The sequence below is a fragment of the Sebastes umbrosus genome, chromosome 19 (genome assembly GCF_015220745.1).
Source record: "Sebastes umbrosus isolate fSebUmb1 chromosome 19, fSebUmb1.pri, whole genome shotgun sequence".
NCBI classification, from domain to species: Eukaryota; Metazoa; Chordata; class Actinopteri; order Perciformes; family Sebastidae; genus Sebastes; species Sebastes umbrosus.
In genome coordinates, this window is record NC_051287.1 from 13,949,766 (window position 1) to 13,974,624 (window position 24,859).

The 24,859-nt window shown below is 39.1% G+C and overlaps 3 protein-coding genes across 6 annotated transcripts in view; all 3 read right to left on the reverse strand.

The window, feature by feature from the left end:
* Window positions 1–1,825: 1,825 nt before the first annotated feature.
* sdad1 (SDA1 domain containing 1) lies at window positions 1,826–8,464 on the reverse strand. 2 transcript variants are annotated; one of them, XM_037753558.1, is made up of 22 exons: window positions 8,394–8,464; window positions 7,576–7,680; window positions 6,943–7,041; window positions 6,693–6,803; window positions 6,258–6,329; window positions 6,060–6,160; window positions 5,906–5,963; window positions 5,748–5,822; window positions 5,518–5,619; window positions 5,358–5,427; window positions 5,163–5,266; window positions 4,868–4,925; window positions 4,719–4,777; window positions 4,551–4,627; window positions 4,290–4,387; window positions 4,095–4,171; window positions 3,841–3,976; window positions 3,598–3,689; window positions 3,104–3,288; window positions 2,892–2,976; window positions 2,156–2,317; window positions 1,826–2,048 (listed from the first exon to the last, which is right to left on the reverse strand). In XM_037753558.1, exons 2-22 carry the CDS (start codon window positions 7,588–7,590, stop codon window positions 2,001–2,003), a joined length of 1,884 nt encoding a protein of 627 aa, XP_037609486.1. In that variant the 5' UTR covers window positions 7,591–7,680; window positions 8,394–8,464; the 3' UTR covers window positions 1,826–2,000. The 2 variants fall into 2 exon arrangements, with proteins under 2 accessions (XP_037609486.1, XP_037609485.1); XM_037753557.1 differs by lacking the exon at window positions 8,394–8,464 and adding an exon at window positions 8,209–8,387.
* A 1,090-nt stretch (window positions 8,465–9,554) lies between these two features.
* On the reverse strand, window positions 9,555–12,374 carry LOC119477784. The gene is made up of 3 exons (XM_037751917.1): window positions 12,109–12,374; window positions 11,904–12,020; window positions 9,555–10,975 (listed from the first exon to the last, which is right to left on the reverse strand). Exons 1-3 carry the CDS (start codon window positions 12,311–12,313, stop codon window positions 9,987–9,989), a joined length of 1,311 nt encoding a protein of 436 aa, XP_037607845.1. The 5' UTR covers window positions 12,314–12,374; the 3' UTR covers window positions 9,555–9,986.
* A 2,532-nt stretch (window positions 12,375–14,906) lies between these two features.
* Window positions 14,907–24,859, reverse strand: part of ptpn13 (protein tyrosine phosphatase non-receptor type 13) — a 55,828-nt gene continuing 45,875 nt past the window's right edge. For all 3 annotated transcript variants that reach the window (XM_037752479.1, XM_037752478.1, XM_037752477.1), the window contains 22 exons: window positions 24,121–24,283; window positions 22,861–23,075; window positions 22,151–22,249; window positions 21,674–22,056; window positions 21,427–21,586; window positions 21,177–21,332; window positions 20,868–21,039; window positions 20,524–20,734; window positions 20,287–20,372; window positions 20,131–20,192; window positions 19,726–19,881; window positions 19,215–19,380; window positions 18,942–19,031; window positions 18,717–18,823; window positions 18,573–18,628; window positions 18,381–18,478; window positions 17,362–17,510; window positions 17,184–17,274; window positions 16,717–17,054; window positions 16,426–16,641; window positions 16,240–16,302; window positions 14,907–15,515 (listed from right to left, as the gene is read on the reverse strand). In XM_037752479.1, coding sequence (XP_037608407.1) covers window positions 15,438–15,515; window positions 16,240–16,302; window positions 16,426–16,641; window positions 16,717–17,054; window positions 17,184–17,274; window positions 17,362–17,510; window positions 18,381–18,478; window positions 18,573–18,628; window positions 18,717–18,823; window positions 18,942–19,031; window positions 19,215–19,380; window positions 19,726–19,881; window positions 20,131–20,192; window positions 20,287–20,372; window positions 20,524–20,734; window positions 20,868–21,039; window positions 21,177–21,332; window positions 21,427–21,586; window positions 21,674–22,056; window positions 22,151–22,249; window positions 22,861–23,075; window positions 24,121–24,283 — 3,315 coding nt within the window. In that variant the 3' untranslated portion in view covers window positions 14,907–15,437. The remainder of the gene's footprint in view (window positions 15,516–16,239; window positions 16,303–16,425; window positions 16,642–16,716; window positions 17,055–17,183; window positions 17,275–17,361; window positions 17,511–18,380; window positions 18,479–18,572; window positions 18,629–18,716; window positions 18,824–18,941; window positions 19,032–19,214; window positions 19,381–19,725; window positions 19,882–20,130; window positions 20,193–20,286; window positions 20,373–20,523; window positions 20,735–20,867; window positions 21,040–21,176; window positions 21,333–21,426; window positions 21,587–21,673; window positions 22,057–22,150; window positions 22,250–22,860; window positions 23,076–24,120; window positions 24,284–24,859) is intronic.

A 24,859-nucleotide genomic window follows, 5' to 3' on the forward strand; every position in this document is an offset into this window, starting at 1 on the left:
GATAGACAGATAGAAACTTTATTGATTCTGAGGGCAGTAAAAAAGTTAGTAGTGCAAAGTACAAAAAAATATACCAGATATAAAAATACAAGGAGATGAAGAAAACTGTTAAAACTGAATATAGTGCAGGGTAACAGCTGTGATACAGGAATATTAAAAAGGTGAATATAGTGCAGAAGAGACTGATAAAAATGAATATAGTGCAGGGTAACTCCAGTAGCTTAGTCTATTAGAAGCTGTAAACTTATTTTGTTCCTGAAACATTGAAACATCAAGATGTAAACACACTTTCCAAAATATTTAGACAGAGGACAATCAGTAATGCTTTAGAGGGGTCTAGGTAAACCACTTACTGTTATTGCTTTCCCAATCCAAAGCAATAATGAATAATCAACAATATCTGTTGATTTTAGTAATAATAAATAATAATAAATTGGACTTATATAGCACCTTTCAGAAACCCCAAGGACGCTTTACAAAGGGGGCACACAAAATCATACTTATAAATAACACTGAGGAGAAACTATAGCTAAGTAATTAAAAGATTGATGTGTAGGAAGAGTCAGCTGAGATCATAGGCCTTGATGAACAGGTGGTGTTTGAGGTGTTTTTTGAAAACTGTAGAAGCTGTTAACTTATTTTGTTCCTGAAACATCAAAATGTAAACACACTTTCCAATATATTTAGAAAGAGGACAATCAGTAATGCTTTAGAGGGGTCTAGGTAAACCACTCACTGTTATTGCTTTCCCAATCCAAAGCAAAAGCAAAGCAGACCACTTACACTTACACCACAAAAAACTGACAATAACCTGATATTTTCAGGTGTAATTTCATTTCATTCTCATTGTGCAATATCATTTTCCACTTGTGCAATTTTGTTAATATTCCTATTTTTTATACTTCCTTCTATTTAAATGGTTCATATTTTGTTACACTTTGTTTAGCTCTTTTTTTACTGTTAGCTGATGCATCTTGTTTTTTGCACTATTCCCTTTGCTGCTGTACACTGCAAACTTCCCCACTGCGGGACTAATAAAGGAATATCTTATCTTATCTTAATCAACAATATCAGTTGCTTTTAGTGTCACATTCTTTAGTTGTGATTGAGTTGTCATATTTTGTCTTCTGCCTCACTGACATGTTCGAAATAAGGCACTTAACGACAGAGTAATGTGCAAAATAAGGAAATGTTACAAAACTATGTTATAAAACTATATTGGCCATTTAAATCCTGGCTAAAATTACACATTAACAACACCTTCACATCCTGGTTTGAGTTTTATTTACTGTATATCAGTGCAGCGTCTGCATATTTCAGCTGTAAACACCGAGCAGGTCATTAATGTGGGCAGATTTTATACTTTTACATGTGGATGACATTCTCAATCTAAAATATATGATAAAATACTATTGGTAGGGTCCAGGCCCATAGACATATATGCCTGAAATATCACAATTTGCTTGAAACTGTCATCCCAGCAGTGTTACAACAATTTGTATAATGTTATGTTTTGTATAAATAATGATTTTCTATAAATAAAATCAGGTCAGAACAAAGATTTGGCACACAAAAAAATGTGGAGTTTAAAGGTAACGATTTATACTCTGTCAGGGCCAACTTAACTTAACTAGGGTGCGTTCTCAGATAAATGGTGATACTATGTCTATTTAACTTTAGAAAGGGAAACTAAAACTGTCCAAAATAGCACCCAGATCGTTATACTTCAAATTACTGAGATACATAACTTTCTTGTTGTTCAAACTCTGACCAATGGGAGTAAGAGCTGCAGCATAAACAGACCAAAACATAACAATGAGACCTATACCCATACAGAAAAGATTATTTATTTCAGAACAGTGTAAATGTGTACAGTTCATCCGCTGAAAATACATTTTTTACAGGCTACTTAAAGGACGTACAATATTAATTGACATCGTCTGTGATGGCCATCGGATGGCCAGCAGCACAAAGCAAATATAACACTATGTCCATGTGTCCTAATGGTGCTGCTTCTTCTTTTTCAGGAGTGCGTCCCGTAGAGCAATCTGGATAAGAAAATCAAAATATTTTCAGTTGAAATGCAACTTCAATTGAATCAATTTATTCACAGTCAAATACAGTAGCTACTTTATGTCTGACAGGTGTGACTTACCTGTTTCTCTCTGAAGGAGCGTTTGCCTTTGGTTCTGACATTCTCACTGTGTCTCATCATCATGAAGTTCTTCGTCTTCCTCTTCTCCCTGTTGCTGGTGCTGGCGAACGGGTTCAGCTTGGTGTGCTTCCTGACAAAGTCCTTCCGGTCGGTCCGTCCCGCCTGGAAAATCAAATGCATCATTAGAGTTGAAAACTGTTTTAATAATCAAAAATGGAAAGAATTTATCTATTTCCAGCTTCTCAAATGTGAATATTTGCTGGTTTTCTTAGTGTTCAATGATAGAAAAATGTACGATTTTCTTTTTTTTTTTACATTTTAATTTTCTGACAAATTAATCATTTAATAATTTTATAATTATTTGCAGCCCTGCGCATCATTACTTAATGTCACAATATACAAACTGCAAAAAAACATATTTACAAAAGCATGCACATCCAGACGATCAATAGTAAGAGAGTGTAAAAGATGAAAAAAATAGAGTATGTACAATAGATAACACTCCCATGAACATATATTTAATTACCACCAGTGACATGTCAAGCATCGAGCTGTTCTTCAGAAGCATTATCTAATTTGCAAACTCTATTTTTTCTGACTTTTACATTATACAAACTGCCCATGAATGACTTTCCAGAGTCAACAGTGTTTCAGCTAGTTAAGCAACAATGATTTCAGTGGGCATCTAACTTTAGGAACAGTTCAAAACACCCTACAGTTATAGCATAAGTTTTACCATTGCTGTTGCCAGGCGTGTTTCCTTGTCTGACTTTGGTTTCTTATGCAGTTTCTCAATATTCCTCAAGGTCAGCAGCTCCCCTCTGAAAGATTTGAAAAAAAAACATGCAAAAACCTCAGTATGAACATCTCTCATTATCCCCCCCCAAAAAGATCAAATTCATCTTTGTTAGTGATGCTTTAAGCTCTCTGTTCAAATAGCTTTCCAACCTGTTGTCGTCCTCCTCGTCGAGGTCCACGTTTTTCCTCTTCTGGCCCGGCGCAGCGTTGACCTCCTTGGTCAGCTGGACCAGACGGATCTTCTTGAACTCATCTTGAGTGAGGAGCCTGCTGCCGCTGACCGCCGCCGCTTTGGCTTTTCTTTCCTCAGCTGGCATACTCTGAAGCTTCTCCGCCTAACATAAAATACAGAGCCACAGCCTTGTTAAAAGTGGGAACCAAACGTCAGATATCTTCCACAGAGATAAAGAAAACATTCATTTTGGACCCGCCAACATTTTTAAAATGACTAATTCACAATCATAATATTTTTTTTCAGCAAAAGACATACATCTATTTGGCACTTTTTTAAAAACTCTGTGGATGTATTATTTAAAAAAAAATATTCATCTACATAAAAATGTTATCAATAAGACCTTCAAAACAAAGATACCATACACAATTAATCATCAGCATTTAAATAAGCTATGCAGTTTTATTCTCACCACTTCTCCTGTGTCTTCATCAGACGAGTGGTGAACGTCCACCCACTCCCCATCTTCACCGCCATCACTCATACTGGCGCTCTCCCAGCCGTCTGTTGTACAATATGAAAAATACACCAAATATTGATCATCTCTATACACACATACAGAGTGCTGTATGAAACTAGATTCTGCTTCACAGATCAAGTTCAGCCACTGTAATCAAATCCCATAGATTCAATAATGCAATCAATAGCTGCTCACCTTGGTCTTCCTCTCCCTCTTTCTTCCCCTCCTCCTCCTCCACCTCCAGGACTTCAGCTCCAGGGATATAATCTTTAGCCTCGAGCTCTCCGTAGTCTCTGATCTTGGCCTCAACTGACGCCTCTGTGGGTCTCCCCTGGACAACAAGTGGCAGATTATTAACATCTTAATAGACATAGATGTAAAGACATCATTTCAGTTTTTTAAAAAGTGTTTTATCAGTAAAAGTCACACAGAGTTGACAGTTGTCTCACCCTGTCCCTCTTGTGCAGCATGTGTGGATTAAGACTCCTGAACAGCTGGATCAGTCCTTTGGCAGACATCATCACATCTGAAAGCAAATACAGACAAAATGGTGTTGTTTTGTGAGTGAACATACATGTACACCTCCATTACTTTGTGCATTCAGATGTGTGATTAAAATACAGTGGCAAGAAAAACAGGCTCACTCTTGTCTTTGTGGGTCTTGTACTGGACCAGGTCCTGCAGCAAGTCTTCATTGAGGGCGAGCGGACAGCGGCCTGCCACTTCCTTGATGGAGTTGATACTTGAGTACAAAAAGAGGTTGAATTTAATATGACACGGTAAAGTAATACTTGGCACAATAGCTACAAAATAACTGTATGGATTTGTAGTTTTTTCCTTCACATTTTAATCCATGCAAAACTTTGGATAAGTGATACCAGAAAGTGGACAAGACTGCTACTTACCCCACAGTCATAACCTCCCCAGAGTTTCTGTCTGTCACAAAGTTGTTGGCGATGGTCATGATTACAGGCTCAATGACCTGCACAAGTGGGGAACGTGTGAGAATTGTTATACTGGAATGTCAAATTCACACGTGTTGACGCTGACAGAATAGATAGATCTTAATGTACCTCTGGTGGGACGAGTTGATGGGAAGCCTGGGCAGCACACAGGAGAATCTTTGTCACCTCTAAAAAAAAAAAACACAACAGTTTGTTTAAAACGTCTCATCAACAGAGGTCAAAACACTTACATTTACTGAATTGTGAGTTATTTTTACCTCTTTGATGGGGCTGTAGAAACCTCTGGACGAAGGGATAAAAATTGAAGAGGAAGAGCTGGAAAAGAAACAGAGTAAATCACACCTCATTTATGCTTATATTAAATATATGCAGTGTCCAAGGCATGAGTCCCATAACCCAGGTACTATCAGAACTGTTTACATGTTGTTATTGCCTTGTACAACCCTTGAAAAAGGTTTATGCTGCAGATTATTCATGCGCATTCTGCCAATATATATGAGTAAGCGCTAAAAAGGTGTTTACAAACTAGCTGATGAGAGCAGCGTCACTCACCTCATGGATTCCAACCAGTCTGGATATGAACTCCATCATCATGATCTTCACCTCGAAGCGCTCTTTAGAGGCTTCCAATTGCTTCAAGAGTTTCTCTGAGAAATCTTAAAAAAAAAAGATATTTGATTTTACAGTTCTGTAAAATTGTAGCACAAATGACTCTCAGATTCTTTGTGCACATACAGGTGGGCCTACCTTGAGGATCGTGAATTAGGTGTATAGCAGAGAAATTGAACACTTCTACCTTCTTCTTTGATTTGTGTTTCTGCCCAAAGAGATTAAAACAAATAACTCAATTAATTTGAACACAAATGTAACGATGTGAATCATGACATAGTAGTTACAAGAGAGGTACCTTGAGGACTTTCATCGCCTTTTCCAGCTTCTTCTTGCTTTTGGAGGTTTTCTTGTTAGTGGCGTATCTCACCTTCAGGTCTCGGACCGATGGTCCCTCCGCCTGAAAGATAAGACTGACTCTTAGCAAACACATTTGTACATGTTACATATGCATTGAACAAAATAAATCCATCCCTTCTAGACTGAGAAAAGTATCCTTTTCTCTTACTACTTTTTTTTTGTACTCGCCTCTGAGTCTGAATCACCCTCATTTTTCTCATCTTCATCTTTGCCCAGAAAGAATTTAAGACCGGCAACGAGGATCTAAACAGGAAGAGAGGCGGGTGAGTATGTACACTTATACAATATAATAAGAAAAGCATTGCTTTCAATGTGAGAAAACCTACCTTTGTCACCTTGGAGAAACACGCTGTTGTGATGACATTAACTGTTTTGGCATCATTCCTGTGACGCAAAAACAAAAAAGACAAATCAGATTTAAGAAGCAAAAAATAATAAGAATGTCTTATAAAATAAGTCCAGTGTACAAATAAAACCCACCATATGTTCCTTTTGTACAGCTCCACCATTACATCTAAAGAGATCTTCGCTGCCATGGGATTACTGTCTCTGAGCATGGTGTACATGAAATTCTGTAACGTCTGAAACACAAAACATAATAACACAGAGAGTGAGTGGTGACTATATAACACACAGTCACAGATGAAGTATGTAACATGCCTGAGCATGTGTACTTACCGTGTTAACCTTGTTGTTTTTGTGCTTGGCATTGATGTTTTTGATATCTGCTACAATGTGTGTGTACAGTGTCTGTGGAGAGAGAGAGAGAAGCAAATGTTTACTTCTGAGAAGGGGAAGAGGGAAACAACAAAAGAGCACAAATCAACAATTAAACACATGAATACAGAAACGCAAATCTGTTGGTCAGAGTTAAAGACTCATTGTTATACAAGGCAATCAGACATGGTCATCATAAATAAAATTAGTTAAATTAGCTTTGTATAATAAGATATTACAGACAAATTACTCCAAAACTACTACTGTTATTTTGAAATTATAAGAGGATATTCTATCAATATGCTTGTATAATTTCATGGAGAACAATTAAATACTATCCAATGACTACATGCATAGAGAATATATATATTGGAGGGCTGAGTGCAGTGCTCCAACCTTTCTGAGAAGTTTGTCGTGACATCGCAGCAGCTCAAAGAAGAGCTCCAGGAGGGCGGTGGGGTCGATCAGATTTTTATTCCTCAGAAGAATCAGCGCTTTGCAGAAAGTCTGACAAAGACAGGGAACAAACAAAAAACAATTCAATGCTGAGAGACATGTCATTTGAATAAAAATATCAGCAAACTAATGTGTTGCAAGTACAGTGTGAGAAATTTCTTAATATGGATGGTCACATAATTAGTCTCACCATTCTCAGGTCTGGCTCTAGCATTGTGTGGTGATTCATTAATAACCCAGTCAGCTCTTGTGGAAAGGTGGACAGCTCCTGCTTGTAGCAGTGACCAATCTGAAGGACAAAAATAACTTTAATTACACAACATATAGAAGGTACTACACATTACTGATTTTTTTTAACTTTATTGCCATTAATACAAATTAACAGGCAATTAATCATCACAATACAAAACCGCCTTGAGACTGGGCCTCACCTGACATACATGTACACAAAAACAATGTAACGCCACATATTGATGGAGTGCACACAGATCCACCCACATATATATACCTACAAAAACTATACATCAAAGACAATTAAGTACATAATTTTCCAACTAAGGTATTCTATAACTAACATCCATCTCCTTTTAAAAATAGGCAATTTCAGTTATGTACACCTGTTTGACTTTTTGTAACCATTGAGCAATTGTGGGAGGGTTAGTCTTCATCCAGTTAATGATTATTATTATGATGATTATTTTTCCTGGAACCCACATTACTGATTTTATACTACTTAATAATTCTACTCCAGTACATCACAGAGGCAAATATTTATACTCCATTATATTCATCTGACTAGTGGATACAAGCTTAAACATGGTACCTGAGCGAGAAACATGACCAGATCAGCCAGCTCCTTGTTCGGCTTGTCAGGCTGCAGTTTGAAGATCTGCACATTGGACTGGTAGTGTCTGTACTGCTGCTGAAACTGTTGAAGACACAACAACAACAACAACAACCACTCAGTTCATAACAAAGATGACTTTCTGGTGAATAACATTCTCATTCTTGGAAATTTGTATTTGCTCAAATGCAAGTATATGAAAGTGCAAACTAGGTTTAATGTGTTTCATTCTGAGTTTCTTTCTCACATAATAGCCCTTAAAGTCATGAAAAACAAAAAATGCATTGAAACTTCTTAGTATAAGAGAAGAATATGAATTACAGGTATACAGCCCTAGCCTTTAATTTAATTTATTATTATTTTCATGTATAATTTTACATATTGTATCTGTTCTTGCTCTGTATGCACCTTGTCCTTTTACTCTAATGCAATGATCTATGAGCCATGCTGTTTGTAAATTTGAATTTGTTAAATAAAAAAAAAAAAAAAAAAGGTATGAGGCTTAATCAAAAATAAAAGTCTTGCTACCATAAAAAAACAAAACAAAACACTCAGTTCATTATTAAAGTCTACTGGCTAACAGCTTTAGCACTATTGGCTAACAACACTTACCTCATCTAGGTACGAATGAGGATCTCTCTTTATAAGATTCTGCAGTTGTGGCAGATTGTTCGGCAGTTTGTTGTTGTGTCGCCCGGACATGGTTCAAGAAATTTCTTTGCGAGTTTGTTGACAGAAAAGTATGAAACGCAGAAGTTTATAAGACCAGCGTGGCAACTGTGTAGGCTGCCATTTACCTTGCAGTGGAAATGTCAAACGTCACATCCGGATCCGGCCAGTCAGGTCTCGTCACTTCCGCTTTGGAGTCTTGCGTTTACATTTATTTTGTTTGTTGTTGTTGTTATTGTTTTTTTTTATTATTATTATTTATTCTTATTATTTTTTATTTACTTATCTTTTTGTGCTTTTGGTCCTTTTTTAAAAAATTCATTTATATGTATAAATGTAATTGTACATATAAATGAATGGGGGGTATAATTTGTTTATACAATTATTTCTGTGATTTATTTATTTACATTTATATTAACCTCTGTGGTCCACGTTAAAGTGGATATTTTTTTCTATACTTTCTTTACAAAGTTTATTGTTTATTTATTTTGCACAATTTAAGATTATACAACATAACAAAAAAAAAAGAAAAAAAGAATAATATACAGTGAAGAGGCAAAAAACCCACAGGGCTTATCTGAAGCCTCCACCTAGAGACACGATTAATATAAAGAAATAATATGACTACATAATAGTGAGATATATAGATAAGATATATAAAATAACAACAATAATACAGTAAATATATATATAAAAAAAGACGTGTGTGTGTGTTGCGTGGAAGTGTATGGTTAGTGTTTGTGAGGAGGATATTGATTTAAATATCTATAAAGACTTCTGGGCAGTCGTAACCAAACAAAGTTCAACATAGTACATAAACATGTTGAGTGAAAAAAAATTCAGTAAATATATTTCACAGTATAAAAGTAAAATAAATTATTCAACACATAAAATGTAAGAAAGGGAAATGATTAAAAAACAAAAAAAGAAAAAACAATCTGGGTCTGTTAATCAATTGGAATAAATTTGAAATGTCTAAATAATCTAATAGTTTTTGCAAATTTAGAATTTTTGAGTTTTAAGTTTAGCCAAATATGTTTTAAAATCAGTATCTTTAAAAGTATAAAAGGTGGGTATTCTTTAAAGCCATGCCATTTTATGGATATAATATTTGGCGAAGATATTAATCAAATTAATTATGTAAATTTCATCTGCCAAAAAACTGGGTTTGTTAAAAGGATGTGTTGTGAAGCGATAAGCAGGCTAGCGTAAACCTTTTCTGCAATAAAGGATATGGTTATGGTCATGTGCAATTCAACTTTCTTTCCATGTTATGCAAAAACACGCTGTCACAAATGTTTAATTTAATAATTTAAAACAGTTTACTGCAAATGAGAAGTACAAAACATTCACATACCAACAGGTAATATTTAAAAAGCTGATGACATAAAATGTTGCAAGTGATTATATATTTTTCTGCATCTTCCAAGGTAATGTTTCAAACTAAAATAATGTAAACATTAAAAGGTGGCTAGGATTTTTATGAAGTGATGGCACTAAATACATTCACATTCTGTACAACAGAACAAACCTGCTAAGACGGTTCACATAAAATCCACAACTTTCCACGTTTTGTTTCCATACATTTTTCCACGACTATAGATTTTAATGCCATTACTGCACCATTTCTTTTGATGGTCCTGCATAATGTTCCTGACAGCCATGTAAACAAAGTCACTCATGTTGATCACATGCTAAATTAGTGTGTCATGAATAATATCCTACCTTAAATTGGCAAGAGCAGAACATATTCTTAGAATCTTGTTTATTTTAGGAGCCAGGGCATTCGAAACAACCTGTGATAATATTTGGTAAGCTTTCAAACGTCTGATTGCTCTTTCAACATCTCTAGTGGATGTCATCCGTTCCTCAGCTGTGTTAGAGGGCATTATCAATCTAATTCCTCTCTCAAAAAACAGCAAATCTTTTATGGAAGAGCCTGATGGTGCCATGATCTCATCTCCATGTTTTAACTTGTCTAATACTCCTGAGTCCATGGTTACGAGTTTGTCAGTGCATCGCCCTCCATATGCTGTAGAGATGAACATGATTAGTCCACATGGGGCAACAGCAACTATGTATTTCACTGTGACATTATAATGGCTGGATGATTCCCCTCTTGAATCAAGGTTTTGGGGGTTTTGTACATAGCTCTTACAGCAGTGTATAACACATGTTGTATTAGGAAAGTTCTTCTTAAATGCTTCAGGCATGGTTGCTTGAATAGTTTCATTTGGAAGCCACGGAATTAAAGGTTGCAATACTTCCTCCAGTTTGTCAATCCAATATGAGATTATCCTGGTAGCCATGCTCTGCGATATACCAAACTGTTTGCTCAGATCCCCTATTGCACGGTTGGTCTTTAATTTCATAAGTGTCATGAGAACTTGATCCTGCACAGACATTGTTAATGCATCGCTAGCATATCCTCCCAGTGTTGACACAAGAATGTTAAATACTTGCAGAGCTATACCAGTGTAGAACAAAGCGTTTGATTCCTTTCGAAGCAACGAGTTCCCAATCTCATTATACTGGGTCATCTTATCATGCACATCTTTTACGCGGGCCGGCTTGCAGTAATCATGATCATGTTGAGCAGGGTCCACCGAATATGCATGAACTGAGCGGCACTGTGGGTCGGAGGGATGTGCAGAACTTGAGATGTCAGCATGGTCTGAGACAGTTGAAGGGACATCCACTGCGCAGCAGTCTAAAGAACACATAAAAGAATACGAAGAAAATAGGCAGAGGGCAGGATCCCTGCAGATACAGACTCCACCACACAGTTCTAGTCGGTCATAAGTGATGATTGAGAGGGATTACTATTATATGAGTCTATACATTGCACGGTGGTGCAGTGGTTAGCACTGGAGGGTTGCAGGCAGCTAGAGGGTTGCAGGTTCAAATCTGGCTTGGGGCCCTTCTGTGTGGAGTTTGCATGTTCTCCCCGTGTTAGCGTGGGTTTTCTCCGGGTACTCCGGTTTCCTCCCACAGTCCAAAGACATGCAGGTTAGGTTAATTGTTGACTCTAAATTACCCGTAGGTGTGAATGTCAGTGTGAATGGTTGTCTGTCTACATGTGTCAGCCCTGTGATGGACTGGCGACCTGTCCAGGGTGTACCCCGCCTTCGCCCAATGTCGGCTGGGATCGGCTCCAGCCCCCCCGCCACCCTAACGGGATAAGCGGTTGCAGATGGATGGATGGATATACATTGTTTACCTTTTACTAATGGGGAAAGTTACTTTGAAAATTCTAGCCGACAATGTGGTCTGTGTGCGCAACTTACGTGAACTAATTTATAAAAAGGTAAGGTGCATGGTTACAAAATATTGCATGTTTTTCATCACTGCAAATACACACTGAAGTTTGTGCCCCTTGTATAATTATTGCTATTACATTTGCATTGATTATTAGACTTACCTACATCCATGATTACATTCAGTCTCGGACTGCATAACAAACAGTTTTTACAATTACAGTATACAACATTATATGTAATATGTAGGGATGGATAAGGATTTAATTGATATCGATACTGCTTAAAAACGTACCTTTATAATATCAATACCCTACAGCCATATAATGTTATGATGACATAGACTTGAATATTGATTTAATATATAATATATATGCTCACTTTTCCTCATGAGGTCCAGCCTTTTCAGGTTTGTAGCTTCAGATGAAGAATGTGCTCCTCTGTTAGGGAACAGTGAGGGTGTGTAGTCCGGGTGCGTTTCATCCTCCTTCTTGAAGCCTGCAGAAAGACAGTTTAAAACATGGTAATGAATAGGCTAGCTAATGGAGGGAGATAACATTAGATAGGAAGCTAACTGTGGCATTACCTGTGATGAAGTGTAGACTACACACATACACGTGTCTGGTTGTTGGATCCCACAAGCGACCAGAAACATCCTGCCGCCGGATGGCCTGCAGCCACAGAGCTCTCCTCTCACCTTCTGTCTCTCTTCTGGGCAAAATATAAAACCGTAGGTCCGGGTTTTTAAGTTTATTTGAGGTGCAGTAAGCTACACAGCAGCTCTTAGGCATGGTGATGGAGGTGAATCTTGTTTTCCCCCACTGCGTAAACCGGATGTGACGTCTTGTGTGGGGGAACCAATGGAACACTTCCAGAAGAGGGAACCGGAAGTGCAAACATTTTTTTTTTATATATATATTTTTTTATTGAAGATAATTAATTTACAAACATTAAGGCATTTGAATATAAACTCAACACTAAGCACAATTGGATAGGAAAGATAACTTAAATTATAAAAAATAATATAATAAAAATAAAAGAGGGGGTAGAAAATAATTAAAGGGACTGTTTGCAACTTTTTAAGCGTATAAATGTACCGGGTCGGGACACATGCGCGCTCGCATATGCGCGTTCGCATGTGGCCGCTGCCTCTCCTCCTCTGCCTGCTCGCCTTCACTCAGACAGTTCAGCTCGTTCCACCTCCAGACGTGAACGTGCGCTCACTCCACACTGCAGAAGAGTTAGTTTAGCTCTGAGAATATCTAGTGAATGTACAGTGGACGTTTGTGCAGAAATAAATGCTGCAGCTCCTCCAGACCAACAGAGGTTTTCCGTGTCTTGTGAAGTGACGGAGCTCTACATAGCTTTACGTTGTCTTCTCGTTACCGACCGGGTGCCTGTGTCTCCCCTGCTCTCTCCGGCTGCGGGCGGAGAGAGCAGGGAGACATGCTGCAGAGCCCCACTGCTGAAGCCTGCGCTGAGGCAGGAAAAGCCAACACTAAGATCAGATCTAAATCATGTTCATGGAGAGACCTTCGTCTGATCAGCTAACATTACTGCCAAGCAGCTGAAATATAGAGTGATATTGTGGTTTTAGCTGACTTGTGTCGCCTCACTGCTTTGAGTGATGCTCGTTCAGGTATATTTAGAGCGAGCAAGCGCGAGCCCGACGCTGACTTTCGTTGATTTCACGGCCACAGGTGTCGCTGTTAAGAAGCATTTCTGAAAGTTACAAATAGTCCCTTTAAAGCACTGAGATGATTGTCCACAAGGTCCCTTTTGAAAACGGAAAATAGGGGTTTCATATTCCTCCATTTGGATGCATGGATGAAACAATTTGCCAGCAGTATCAGATTGTTCAATATGAAGTCACTCTTAATTTTCTTCATGTTAATACCAAACACAATATTTTTTCTTGTGAGAGGAGCAAGTAGTTGGATTTTGGTTGACAGCCAGTCCTGCAAATCTTCCCAGAATGCCGCAGAATATATACAGTGGAAAAAACAGATGATCAGTAGTTTCAATCTCAGTCTCACAAAAGTTGCAGTTATTGTGATCAACATTAAATCTCTTAAGTCTTAGCAATTCATTTGATGGATAAATATTAGACATTTTGAAATGGACTTCTTTTGTCTTGGGGCTTACAGGGTAAGTGACGGAAGTGCTAAAATGCTAACTCATTTCTGGGTTTTAGGACTCATTCCTGTAGCAGGACTTTATCTATACTGCTCATTTTCAGGCTTATTGCTGCCTTTTAGGAAAAGTTGACTTCAGTTAGAAAGAAATTGTGAATCAAATCTGTCGTTTAGAATTAACAGCAATGTCACTGAATACAAAAAGGTGTAAAACATACTTTATCAAGAGGGGGTGAAGCTGTGCACTAAAACTGAAGTCATTTAGCAAATTTCTAAGATACACCATTTGTATTTTTTGTGTGTCAACGTTGAACTTTATTTATTTTAATTTACAGAATATTTTCAGTCACACTAATTAGTGAAACCACCAGGACAGAGTGGTCTGAAAACATCTTGTAGGTTTCTTTGCTTTACAATTTTAAAACCGCCTCATTCTCAAACAAGTGTTCACTAAACTCTCTGGCTTTCCAACACTTTGAGCAAAATGTGCTTTATTCAATTTAAGTGGGCAACTGAACAGTCAGTAAGGCCTAAAACTATCATGAAATACTTTTGGATACATTGCAATATTTACAGGATAATTTCAGTGATATGATGAATTTTGGCACCACGTGGTGGTGAAACAGGTATAAGACAACCTATCAGTACAGCATTTGTAGACAATAACATAATTTGTTCCATCAGATAGCTAAGGTGTGTGTATTCATTCAGTACAATTATGTTTAATGACTACACACAGGTGAAAGACAGAGTAAAACGAGCACCTGTAAAATATGCATTTCAATGCAATAGCCAGGCAAAAGAATACAATATGAAGGTTCAAATTTTCCATATTTGTATAGTCGGTCAGCTCATCATCACTTTTACGTCTGTCAGCCGCAGCACAGATTCAACATTAGAAGCTTCATTATTGCATTTCTGTGCAGTAACTTATGTTGTAAATGTAGTCGTGTTTATGTTGTGTAATTTTCAAGTCATCAACCCTCATGTAGGTGCACAAGTTGCAGCTTCTCTTCCTCAAATATGTCAGTGGTTTTGTTGGTCAGCAAGCTTGGAAAAGCTGTATTTGGTTAATGTTTCAATAAATTAAGTTTAGAATGTGATGCCAACCTTTTCACACAGCGTGAACGGTAACAATAAGACTGACAAAGTTTGTGGTTTTCAAATATGCTAAAAGGCAATATGCACTTAAATGACAAAAGACAATATTTGATTCTTTTTTTTAAATGAAATTTTCCTCCACATGACATTTAAAATGTATCCAGTTTAATTTTCAGGAGATGAATATGTACACTTTTAATTTCATCATTTACCTCAGGCAGTGAGCATAATGTATAATAGATTTACAAAGCAAATACTGACATAGTATTCTGTCAAGGCATGTTCCAGCATTAAAATAGGATTCAAAATACACAAGTACCATTTTGTTCCACATAAAATATGAAATTATTAATCACTTTCATAATTATTTTAGAATATCCAAGAATCTCGAAAAAAAAGTGTTCTCTTGTAGGTGACAATAAGAAATACAATCAGCAGTTCTCATAAATGCATTGAAAGAGAGTAGCAGCCAAAGAGAGAAAGAGAGAGAGAGAGAGAACTAAAAAAGAAAACATAAAAATATAGACTTCTTTAAAAGATTTCAGGATCTCAAGGAACTGAATATTTTAAGGCATTTTAAAAACATGTAGTGTAATTTGGCAATGTCTGCCTGTGTCAACTTCTTCTCCATTTTTGTTTTGCTCTGTGAAACAGTCATCCAGCCTCTACGTGATGGCTACTATCCTGAGATGTTTTCCTCTGCTTGAAGGCATCTGAGGACATACAGGATCACTTGATAGCAGAAAATATATTGGTCCTGTTAAAAAAAAAAAAAAAAGAAGGAAAATGTGTGAGAAAACATGAACCAATGAGTCGAATCAAAACAGTTAGTGAGTGAAAAGGATAGGTCAGGTGTTTTGAAGTGGGGTTGTATGAGGTACTGATCCATAGTCAGGTGACGAGGCCGGCAGCAAAATGTATTTTAGCCACCTAAAAAAATCAGTATCAGTTTAAGTGTACGCTATATTTAGAATATTTTCACTGGTTTACCTTGCTGTGACACAGCTATATAGTTATGTTTTTGAGTAGGAACTGAAGCTGTTATCTATGCTCTCACCAAAGCAATCAGACTCCATTGGAGGTAAAATTACTGTCTTTTTCAATGGAGTCTTGTGGCTTTGGCGAAAGCATAGATGGATACAACGGCTTCAGTTTCTCGTCGGAAAGGGCTGTCTGACGGCGAGGTAAAGCGGTGAAAATATTCTAAATATAGCGTACACTTAAACTAATATTGATTTTTTTAGGTGAGCCTGTCTTTTAGGTGGATAAAATACGTTTTGTTGCTGCCCCCGTCCACAGAAGTACATTGCTTTGCTTCCGTGTGATAACTCCTGTGTGTTTCTCCAAGCTGGGGGCGTGCTGACGTCATCTACTGTAGGTAATACACTGACTATGGATAAGTTCCTCATACAACCCCACTTCAAGATACCTGAACAATCCCTTTAAGCTACTTGATAATAAAAGCAAACATCAAAAATCACCTCTGTCTGGATCATTCCCTGTCTCTGAAGTCTCATGTTCCTTACCACATCTGAAATATCAAACTACAAACAAATGTGAATTAGATTGTGATCATACTGAATAAAAAAAAAAAAAACACAAATCAAAAACAGAAGCTTCCTTAAAAACAATATATAAGATAAACAAGGTAAAGATCATCTACTTACATCAGCATCTTTACTGATGAGACCCAGAACCACGTCTATACAGATGAGGGTTCCCGACCGACCGATGCCGGCGCTGCAGTGTGAGATTATGGGCCCCGATCGATGAACGTGCCTCATGTAGGAAATAAACGTGAGCAGCTGCTCGGGTTGTGAGGGCGTTCCGTGATCCGGCCATCCCGTGTAGTTCAGATGAGTTACACGCTGTGCTTCATTGGTCTGAGGAGGGAGAAACTCTTAAGTCAATGTGTCTATTATGGGTGTAAAAAAATGTGAATCTGCATATAAACTAACCTGGACATCTTTGACCTCAATGAGTCGGATGACAAAGTTGTCGAGATATTGGTCTTTGATCAGCGTGATCTGTAACCTGTCGTCCACCATCTCCGCTGTCCTCGGCGTGTCTGGCCAGTACCGCTGACATTTCACTTTCCCTCCCTCTACTTCCTGTGTCATCATGGCGATCACATTGGACTTCTGCTCCCAGACCATTTGCCAAAAGTCCCCCAGAGTGGTGGGTAAGGGACCCTGACATGCGATGTACATATAGCTCTCATCCTTCACTGACATCTTGATGAAGTTGGCATTGATGTAGCCTCCGTCTTCGCCTAGCATAACTCGAGTTGTGTCAACTAGAAGAGATACGCACATAAAAATCATATTTGAAATTATGTCCAACATTTTAAGCATCCAAATTTATTGAAAAAGTTTCCCATTATGATGATATACAGTACGAATAACACATTTATGACTTTTCTTACAGGGAACAATGTTCTTGTAGCGGTTCTTCCTCTTGTTCTCCTTCGTCTGACCGATCAAGCAGTCGTCCAGCGGCTGGAGATTCTGAAGGTTCTGCCAGGAAGGAAAACAGATGTTCATAAAAAAATCTAATGAATTGTAATTAATTCACATGCATTGAAATTCAAATTAGATTCTTACTTCGAACTCCTGCAGCGGGACTTTCTGCTCCAGAAGCCCCCTCATCATGCGAACCACAGTGTTGAGCTTTGGCCCGGTGTACTGGCCGTCAGGGACCACTTTGACGAGGGGCAAAGAGGTCAGCTCATCCTCTGTGATGATTGGCCCATCTGGGGTTGGGTGGGGGGACAGAATGAAGGAACAAAACAGTTAAAGCAGAATTGCAAACATAGTTAAAAATTATAAAAAGTAAAGGCCCAAAAACTTGTCAGTTAAGAGAAATCTGAAATTTAACACATACCGAATACATTACCACATCCAACCCTATAAACACTGATACTAGGAAAAGACAGACTGGCCTGTATGGGATAACATTTCCGTGACCTATTACTTCCTCTCTATTATAGACCCTATTATCACCGTATGTCCCTCTGTCTGTTATTCACATATCTCTAGGGAGTGTAGTGTCGAATGTGGTGCAACTTGGCCAGATGGTGGCACTAAAACAATTACCTTTACATTTTGGTCTGCAACTTTTGAACTGTAACTCTCAGATACAAAAAAAGATCCCTGGATGTTTTGGGTCCAGACTAATCGATCCATTTGAGCCACGCCAATTTACGTCTAGACTAATTTTTTTTAAATGTTGTACAAATCAGATTTTTTTTGCTACAAATTTTGAGCAGTCGTCACCAAATCGGGTACAGATCATCTCTGGATCAAGTCAGAAAAAGCTACTTTTTGGAATTTTTGATGTGCAAAAAAGGTCATATCTACTGAACGCTATGTGCTAGTGCGACCACATTTGTTGGACATGTGTAAATATGATGCAAGTACTCTCTGTCTGTCTGTCTTTGTATGCATGTGTGACTGCCCTTCGCATATCTCGAGTTCATCCAATCAATTTCACACTTTGGGGGTGCAAGCAGCCATATTGCGGTTCTCGACAACGCTGCAAGCAGAACTTCTTCCCCGATCACATGTCATTTTAACTTGTCTTGAAGAATTAACATTTTAGAGTCTCAAAAAGTCGCTCTTACCATCTCTTGATTTGGAGTTCATGTTTTCAATCGGCAGTTCATCACTTCCCCATGTGATTTCATCCTCCTCTGGCTGTCCAGCACTCATTTGCAGATAGCTGTTGAATCGATTTACATAAGCAGTGAGATATTCATGAATACATTCACAGTCCTAATTGTGACGAGTGTATATCCGAAAAAGCAAAATCTTACTTTTCATTCCTTGGATCGTCAACATTCTCCTCTTGCCATTCCACTTTTCGGGAACTCTATTGTGAAAGAATAAAAATATATATATCAGACTTAACCTGCATTTAGTTTCAATGTTTCATCAGGACTGATGGATTTGAGTTGTACCTCAGGGGAGTCTTCAGGTAAAGAAGAGCCATCGCAGTCGGTGTCCTCTGAGAGCTCTGCGCTGTTCTCCGTCTCTCTTTTGTGTTCCAGTGGATCATCTCCATAGTCTGTGAAACATGGTAATGTAGTCCAGTTTGTGACGTTAACAACTGTATTATTTGATTTACAAGTTCATTCATTTTCTACGGAGATTTTCAGTAGATTTTCTAGCCTCTATGTTATTACCTATTGGTGGTATGGGAGGGCAGCTGCCAGATTTCAGCTCATCATGGAGAGTAAACAGCTTCGTCTTCGCTCCACTGTCCTCACTCAAATCTGAAAGCAACATGAAGGAGAGTGGGTTATATGCAGAGAGAAAAATGTAAAATTATTACTAATACTTATTTTAAATAGAGTAGAATTCCATCTTCGTAAATGATTAAAATAGGATCGAGCAACTATCTGACAAAACTTATTTAAAACACATAGAAATCCCACGTTTTGCGTCTCTGATTGTACCTGTGTTTCCATTGCAATTGTCCGAGTTGATGGGCAGGTAGGCCAGGTATGTGTTTGGGTTCTGGTCTGGCGGTCTGGACACTACAAGATGTACCAGGCCTTTAGCTTTACGGATGGTGGTGACAGCTTTGGTGTGGGACACACCTGTCATTAGTTCTTCATTCACCTGCAAGAAAAAGACAGACAGAAAAATCACAGTATTTAATACACATGGGGCACAAAAACAAAGCATGCAACCTTACACAAAAAATGTTTAGCAGATTATTTTGCTTGCTTTAAGTTCATAATGTGGGCAGAGGTCAGCTGCTAATCGCATTGGGCAGAAATTTGAGCAGTAAATGAATAACAGCCTTTTTCAGGATGTGAAGACTGTTTGCTGTTAGCATTTCACAATGAAATAGCCATCAAATTAAAGGCTTTTTAATTTTTTCCTAGAAGAGTGCCTTGGACCTTCCTTCTTTTATGCATTAAATCTTGTTTAACAAAAGAACATTTATTAATTCTGACTCACTTTCAGCAGCCTATCTCCCACTTGCAGTTTGCCCGAGGACTCTGCTATTCCTCCCGCTGTGATGGACTTGACAAAGATCCCCCTTTCCCCTCCAATCACAGAGAAACCCAGACCTCCGGACAGCAGCTTCTCCAGATCCAGATGTATGATCTCCTCCTGCATAGTCAACAAATAAAAGCGTAATCACACTTTAAACCGTGATTCAAAACTTTAGTCTGGTAGCAAAATTGCTATTAAGGCAAAGCCAATGAGGTCATGGATGCTATCAGACATAAGCTCGATGGCAACAGTCAAGCTTTTGATAACAGCGATAACAATATTATTGTGATATTAGTCTCCTAATGCAGATACAAAGCAAGACATGGAATATAGAATAAGAAAATAAAAATGTATTTTTTAACTTACCTCTAGAGGACAAAGTGCTGCAAGACACTCTGCATCTCTTGGATCTTCTCCTTTAAGAAACCCTTAAACAGAAAATAATGTTGCAGTTACATGCTATATAATCAACACTATCAACATTTTAATTTACAGGTGACACCTTTAAGATCTGAAACATACCGTTCATGCTGGATGAAACCTTGGAGCTAACGTTGTTGTTAAGAAAAGAGACACTTTTCTGCCCGGGAGAAACGGGCTTCCCATCCCTTTGAGGAAAACAAAGGTATTGAAATTATACCACTTACAGTATCTTGAGCTAAAAATAACCTTTTGTAATGCCATCCAGATCAATAACCAACACTGACTCAGCAGGAAAAATTCCATACAGGCCACATATGTCATTCTTCGCTAGACTACCTTGTGGCCTTGAGTGTGAGGTCGTCGAGGGACAGCTGCAACAGTCTGGTGCTCTCATTGAGAGTCAAGTCCTGCGTCGGAGCACCGTTGATGTAGTGGATTAGATCAAGTGGTCTCAGGCTGCCCTCCTCAAAGGCCATTGAACCGGGCTCGATGTCTTTCACAAACAAGACATCGTATACACTGTCACTGCCACCATCCAGTACCAAACCTGGTGATACGACAAGGAGTAAAACAATATTGAAGTACGTCTTTTTGATGCAACATCTGTGAACCGCTTACAAGACCTATGAGCAGTGCACATACAGTGTCTGAATTCCAGATGTGTGACGGCTGTTTCTTACCCAGTGCTTCTTGGCTGCCCTTGAAGTCAATGTCAGGCAGCAGGTGGGCTTCTATGGGGGGCTTGGGAGCCTCCAGGACCCTCCCGACCACCAAGTCAACCACACGGGGGGCCGCACGCACAAGATTGACCACCTCGGTGTGGCCCATATTGCTCACATCTGTATTGTTCACCTGGAGATAGAAAATAAATTATTCAAATATAAACGGCTCATTCTAAGGTAACGAAAACACAACAACTCATACAACAATATAGACTGAAACATACTGTAGGCTGTGACCACAGTAAGGGATTAGGGTTGAATTCATACCATAATCATCCGGTCCCCGGGCCTGAGGCTTCCATCTCCTTTGGCTGGATCTTGGACAATGTCATGGATGTAACATCCATGATCATTACCTTTGGTGAGGGTGAAGCCCAGGCTGCCTTTTTCTGACTTCACCAAGGAGACCTTTAGCTCTACTTCCTAACAACAGAGATAAACCTCAGTTAGAGAAATTACCCTGGTCTGAATACATTTTTAACATTTAGATCCACATTTTCCTTTCCTCGGTCCTTACCGGGACAAATTCCTCCATGTCCTGTCCATTGCCAGACACGGTGAGGTTTAAGGGCAGAGGCAGCGGAGGAGGCAGGGGATCTGGGCTTGGGGCCGTGGGGGAGGACACCATATGCAGGGGGGATGAGTCCAGATCAGCTGTCACGGGGGATGGAGGACACCTGCCCAAACAACCACAAAGACACAATTATATATATGAGATATCAGAGAATATAATTAGTACAGATGATTTAAGATTGATCGGGTACCTCTTGCTGAGGTCCGATCTTGTCATCGAGAGGTTTGGGGAGTAGAAGGCTGAGTTGATGGTGTCGTCCAGCTGACCGGTGCTGTCGTAGCGTCCCAGTCCCAGGTTGCTGCTGGGGGTGTGGTAGACACTCCGCTCCCACGTCTGCCTGCTGTGCTCCACAGGGCTCGGGCTGAAGGCTTCTTCCACCTCCTCATCCCCATCAGTGCTGTCGCTGTAGCTGTTGTGTCGGCCGGGGGTTTTGTGCAGCAGCCTCTCCAGGACGTCCTCCACGCTGCCCAGACTCCTCTTGCCTTGTGAATCCGGGGAGGTCGCCCTGCCGAAGCTCAGGCTGGACTCACTCGCCTTGGTCACCAGCTCCTTTCGGGGGGATGGCATCGGCGTCTGGGAAGGAATCGGTTTAAATTAAGTTTCCAGCAATTACTGGTGCTTGAAATGTCCTCACAGTAGTTAGGGACAGCTTTATTTACTGACTCACCAAAGCTGAAGTGTCCATTTCAGGTAGAACTCCATATTCAGGTCTACAGAGGAGCAAAGTCACCTCCTGTCCTGTTCCTCGCAAGGCCGATATCACCTCCTATGTGAAGGAATGGGAGGACAGACCGATCCAAATAAATTGCGGTATGAAAAAACATTATTTTCCAACTTGATTACCAATTATATCAGGGGTGTCAAACTCATTTTAGTTCATGGGCCACATACAGCCTAATTTGATCTCAAGTGGGCCAGACCAGGAAAACCATTGCACGATAACAACACCTCCAATGTTTCCTTTTCTTTTAGTTTAAAGAAGTACAAGTACGTTCTGAAAACGTCCACAACTAATGAACAATCCATTTACTAAACAGATGAACAGCCTGAGATGTCTCGCTGCTCTCGGCTACGACTAAAAACAAACTGCAAAGACATTTTCCACTGGCGGCTTCTACATGAACAGCAGCTTAACAGTGTTGTGTCACGTAGCCTCGTATCCAGCATAGGGCCTGCTCCCCTTATTAGCACAGCGTGACCCCCAGTGGACAAATATGAATAGCACTGCATTTTATTGAAAAATGGGAATTAATGACTTCTCTGCAATTATCACACATCCAGTGGGCCGGAAGGGACCTTTTGCGGGCAGGTTCTGGCCCTCGAGCCGCACGTTTGACACCCCTGATTTATATGAAAGTGTAGAGATATCCTACTTACATGTTGCGAGAGCCCTTTGAGAGGGGTCTGATTGACCCGCATTATGACGTCGCCCACGTTGATGCGACCGCTCTCTGCAGCTGGTTGGCCAGGAAACAGCTTTTTAACCCGCACCATGCTGGAGCCGGCGGGCTCGTCAGGGATGTTCTCCTCTCGACTGAAACTGAAGCCCAGCCCTGATGTGTTCTTCAGCAGGCAGACCTCAAACACATTATCTGTGGGGACAAAGATATGCAAGTACACACATTCAATTTCATTGGTCGAGGACAGCCCTAGTGGATTTACAATTACAAATAGTACAATCATATGTAACTATTAGGAAAAGGCTGCTCCATAGTACATATGAACTCTAGCTAAATTTTGACACCAAAATAAGGAAAACAAATAGTATCGTCTTCTGAAGAACTCAAAAATACCTCTAAAACATATTGACAAAGTTCCACTATTTCCCACCATATTAAAATGACAGGTTCACATTTTTCTATCTTAAGACAATGCTCAGACGCCCATATGTACATCGAAAGCATTATTGGTGGTTAAAGTTGTTCCTCTTGTCCAAACCGGCCCAAAAAGAGATCCCTTCTTGAAGCAACTCCAATGCAAGTAATGGGAAGTGATGAGCTAAAATGCATTCTGAAGTTCAGCTGAAGTTAACATGATGATTCAGCACTCAAAGTTACACAAATCAAGTGGGTATCTTCCAAAATTACAATCTTAATGGTACCTAATTACCACTTTATGTTACTAATCAGCAAGGAAACACTGTTTGTGGTTAACACCATAATACTAATTCAGGAATAGATCGACATAACACAGCACATTGAATTCTGAGAAAGCAATATAATGGTCTTCTACATCCAAACCAGCTACTGATTTTTAAATAGGCAGCAGTGTGCAGCTAATGGGTTGAACACACATTCTTTTAAATGAGATTACCAAAAAAGACAAGCTACTTTGTTTAGAGAGACCAAAGCGTAACAACGTTAAAGATTATATGAGCTAAATGATCAGTGTGTTCCTGCTTACTTTCATTACCAACCTTGTGGACTCCTTAAAATGTATACAGGACAGGCTGGGCTTAGGGTATAAGGGGAAAACCAACCAAAAACCAAAATAAAAAAACACACTGATCTGAAAACAGGTGCTCAGCCTACTGAGTAGATTTACTGACACATTAGGGTGTACTAAAATGTTACCTTTAAGTTTTGGTTACCTAACAAACCCAAACATTTATAATTGCGCTGCTTGTTTTCACCTCACCTTGTGTAATGAAGCTGTACTCTGGTTTTTCTTTGACCTCAAGTGGCTGCTCTCTATTCTTGGTCTGGTCTCTGCCAGCAATTAGTCGAGTGACCTGAGGCGTGACGGGAGCATGGACACTGTCTGCGGGTGGATGACCCTTCTCCAGCAACAATTGCACCGTCTGAAGGGAGAAAATGATGTACTTGGTGTTAGTAGGACTGCACAATCATTCAAAATGTTATCAAAATCGCAATATGGCCGACTGCAATTTTCAAATCGCAGGAGGCGCAATAATTGTTAGAGACAAAATGTGTGTCAAAATACCATTTTAAATTAAATATTGTCGTGCAGCAGAGATGTCCAGGTCTACAAATCATATTCTTAAAAGGGGCCCATACTTGTATTTTGTTTCAACTAGAACATGTTTACATGCTTAATGTTAAAACTTTATTTTCTGAATATACCTGTATTTACCCTCTCTCTGAAACGCTTCGTTTTAGCGCATTTCAACAGAAACCAAAAAGGAATTGCATTGCTAGGCAACAGCCTGGGTTCACGTTTACTTCCTGTCAGCTGATATCATTCACATACACTGCAACCGGAAATAAACATATAGAATGTTTACGTTTAAAACCGTGAAATGGTATTGTCTATATATATATATTGCGGATTTGTGACATCACTAATGGACAGAAATCTTGACGGCTTGTTTCAAAGGCTCAGTTTCTGAATACGGGCTGTGTGTATTTCTCCATGG

Bases quoted from the DNA above. Each gene is read 5' to 3' on its own strand.
- LOC119477784 (XM_037751917.1), bottom strand. From the start codon at position 12,313: ATGCCTAAGAGCTGCTGTGTAGCTTACTGCACCTCAAATAAACTTAAA. The intron at 12,021-12,108 runs GTAATGCCACAG...GTCTTTCTGCAG, and splicing joins TAGTCTACACTTCATCACAG to GCTTCAAGAAGGAGGATGAA. The intron at 10,976-11,903 runs GTGAGCATATAT...TGTGTTCTTTAG, and splicing joins GCTGGACCTCATGAGGAAAA to ACTGCTGCGCAGTGGATGTC.
- sdad1 (XM_037753557.1), bottom strand. From the start codon at position 8,298: ATGTCCGGGCGACACAACAACAAACTGCCGAACAATCTGCCACAACTG. The intron at 5,267-5,357 runs GTAGGCCCACCT...TTTTTTTTTAAG, and splicing joins CCTAATTCACGATCCTCAAG to ATTTCTCAGAGAAACTCTTG. The intron at 2,318-2,891 runs GTAAAACTTATG...TTGATTTTCCAG, and splicing joins CACGCCTGGCAACAGCAATG to GCGGGACGGACCGACCGGAA.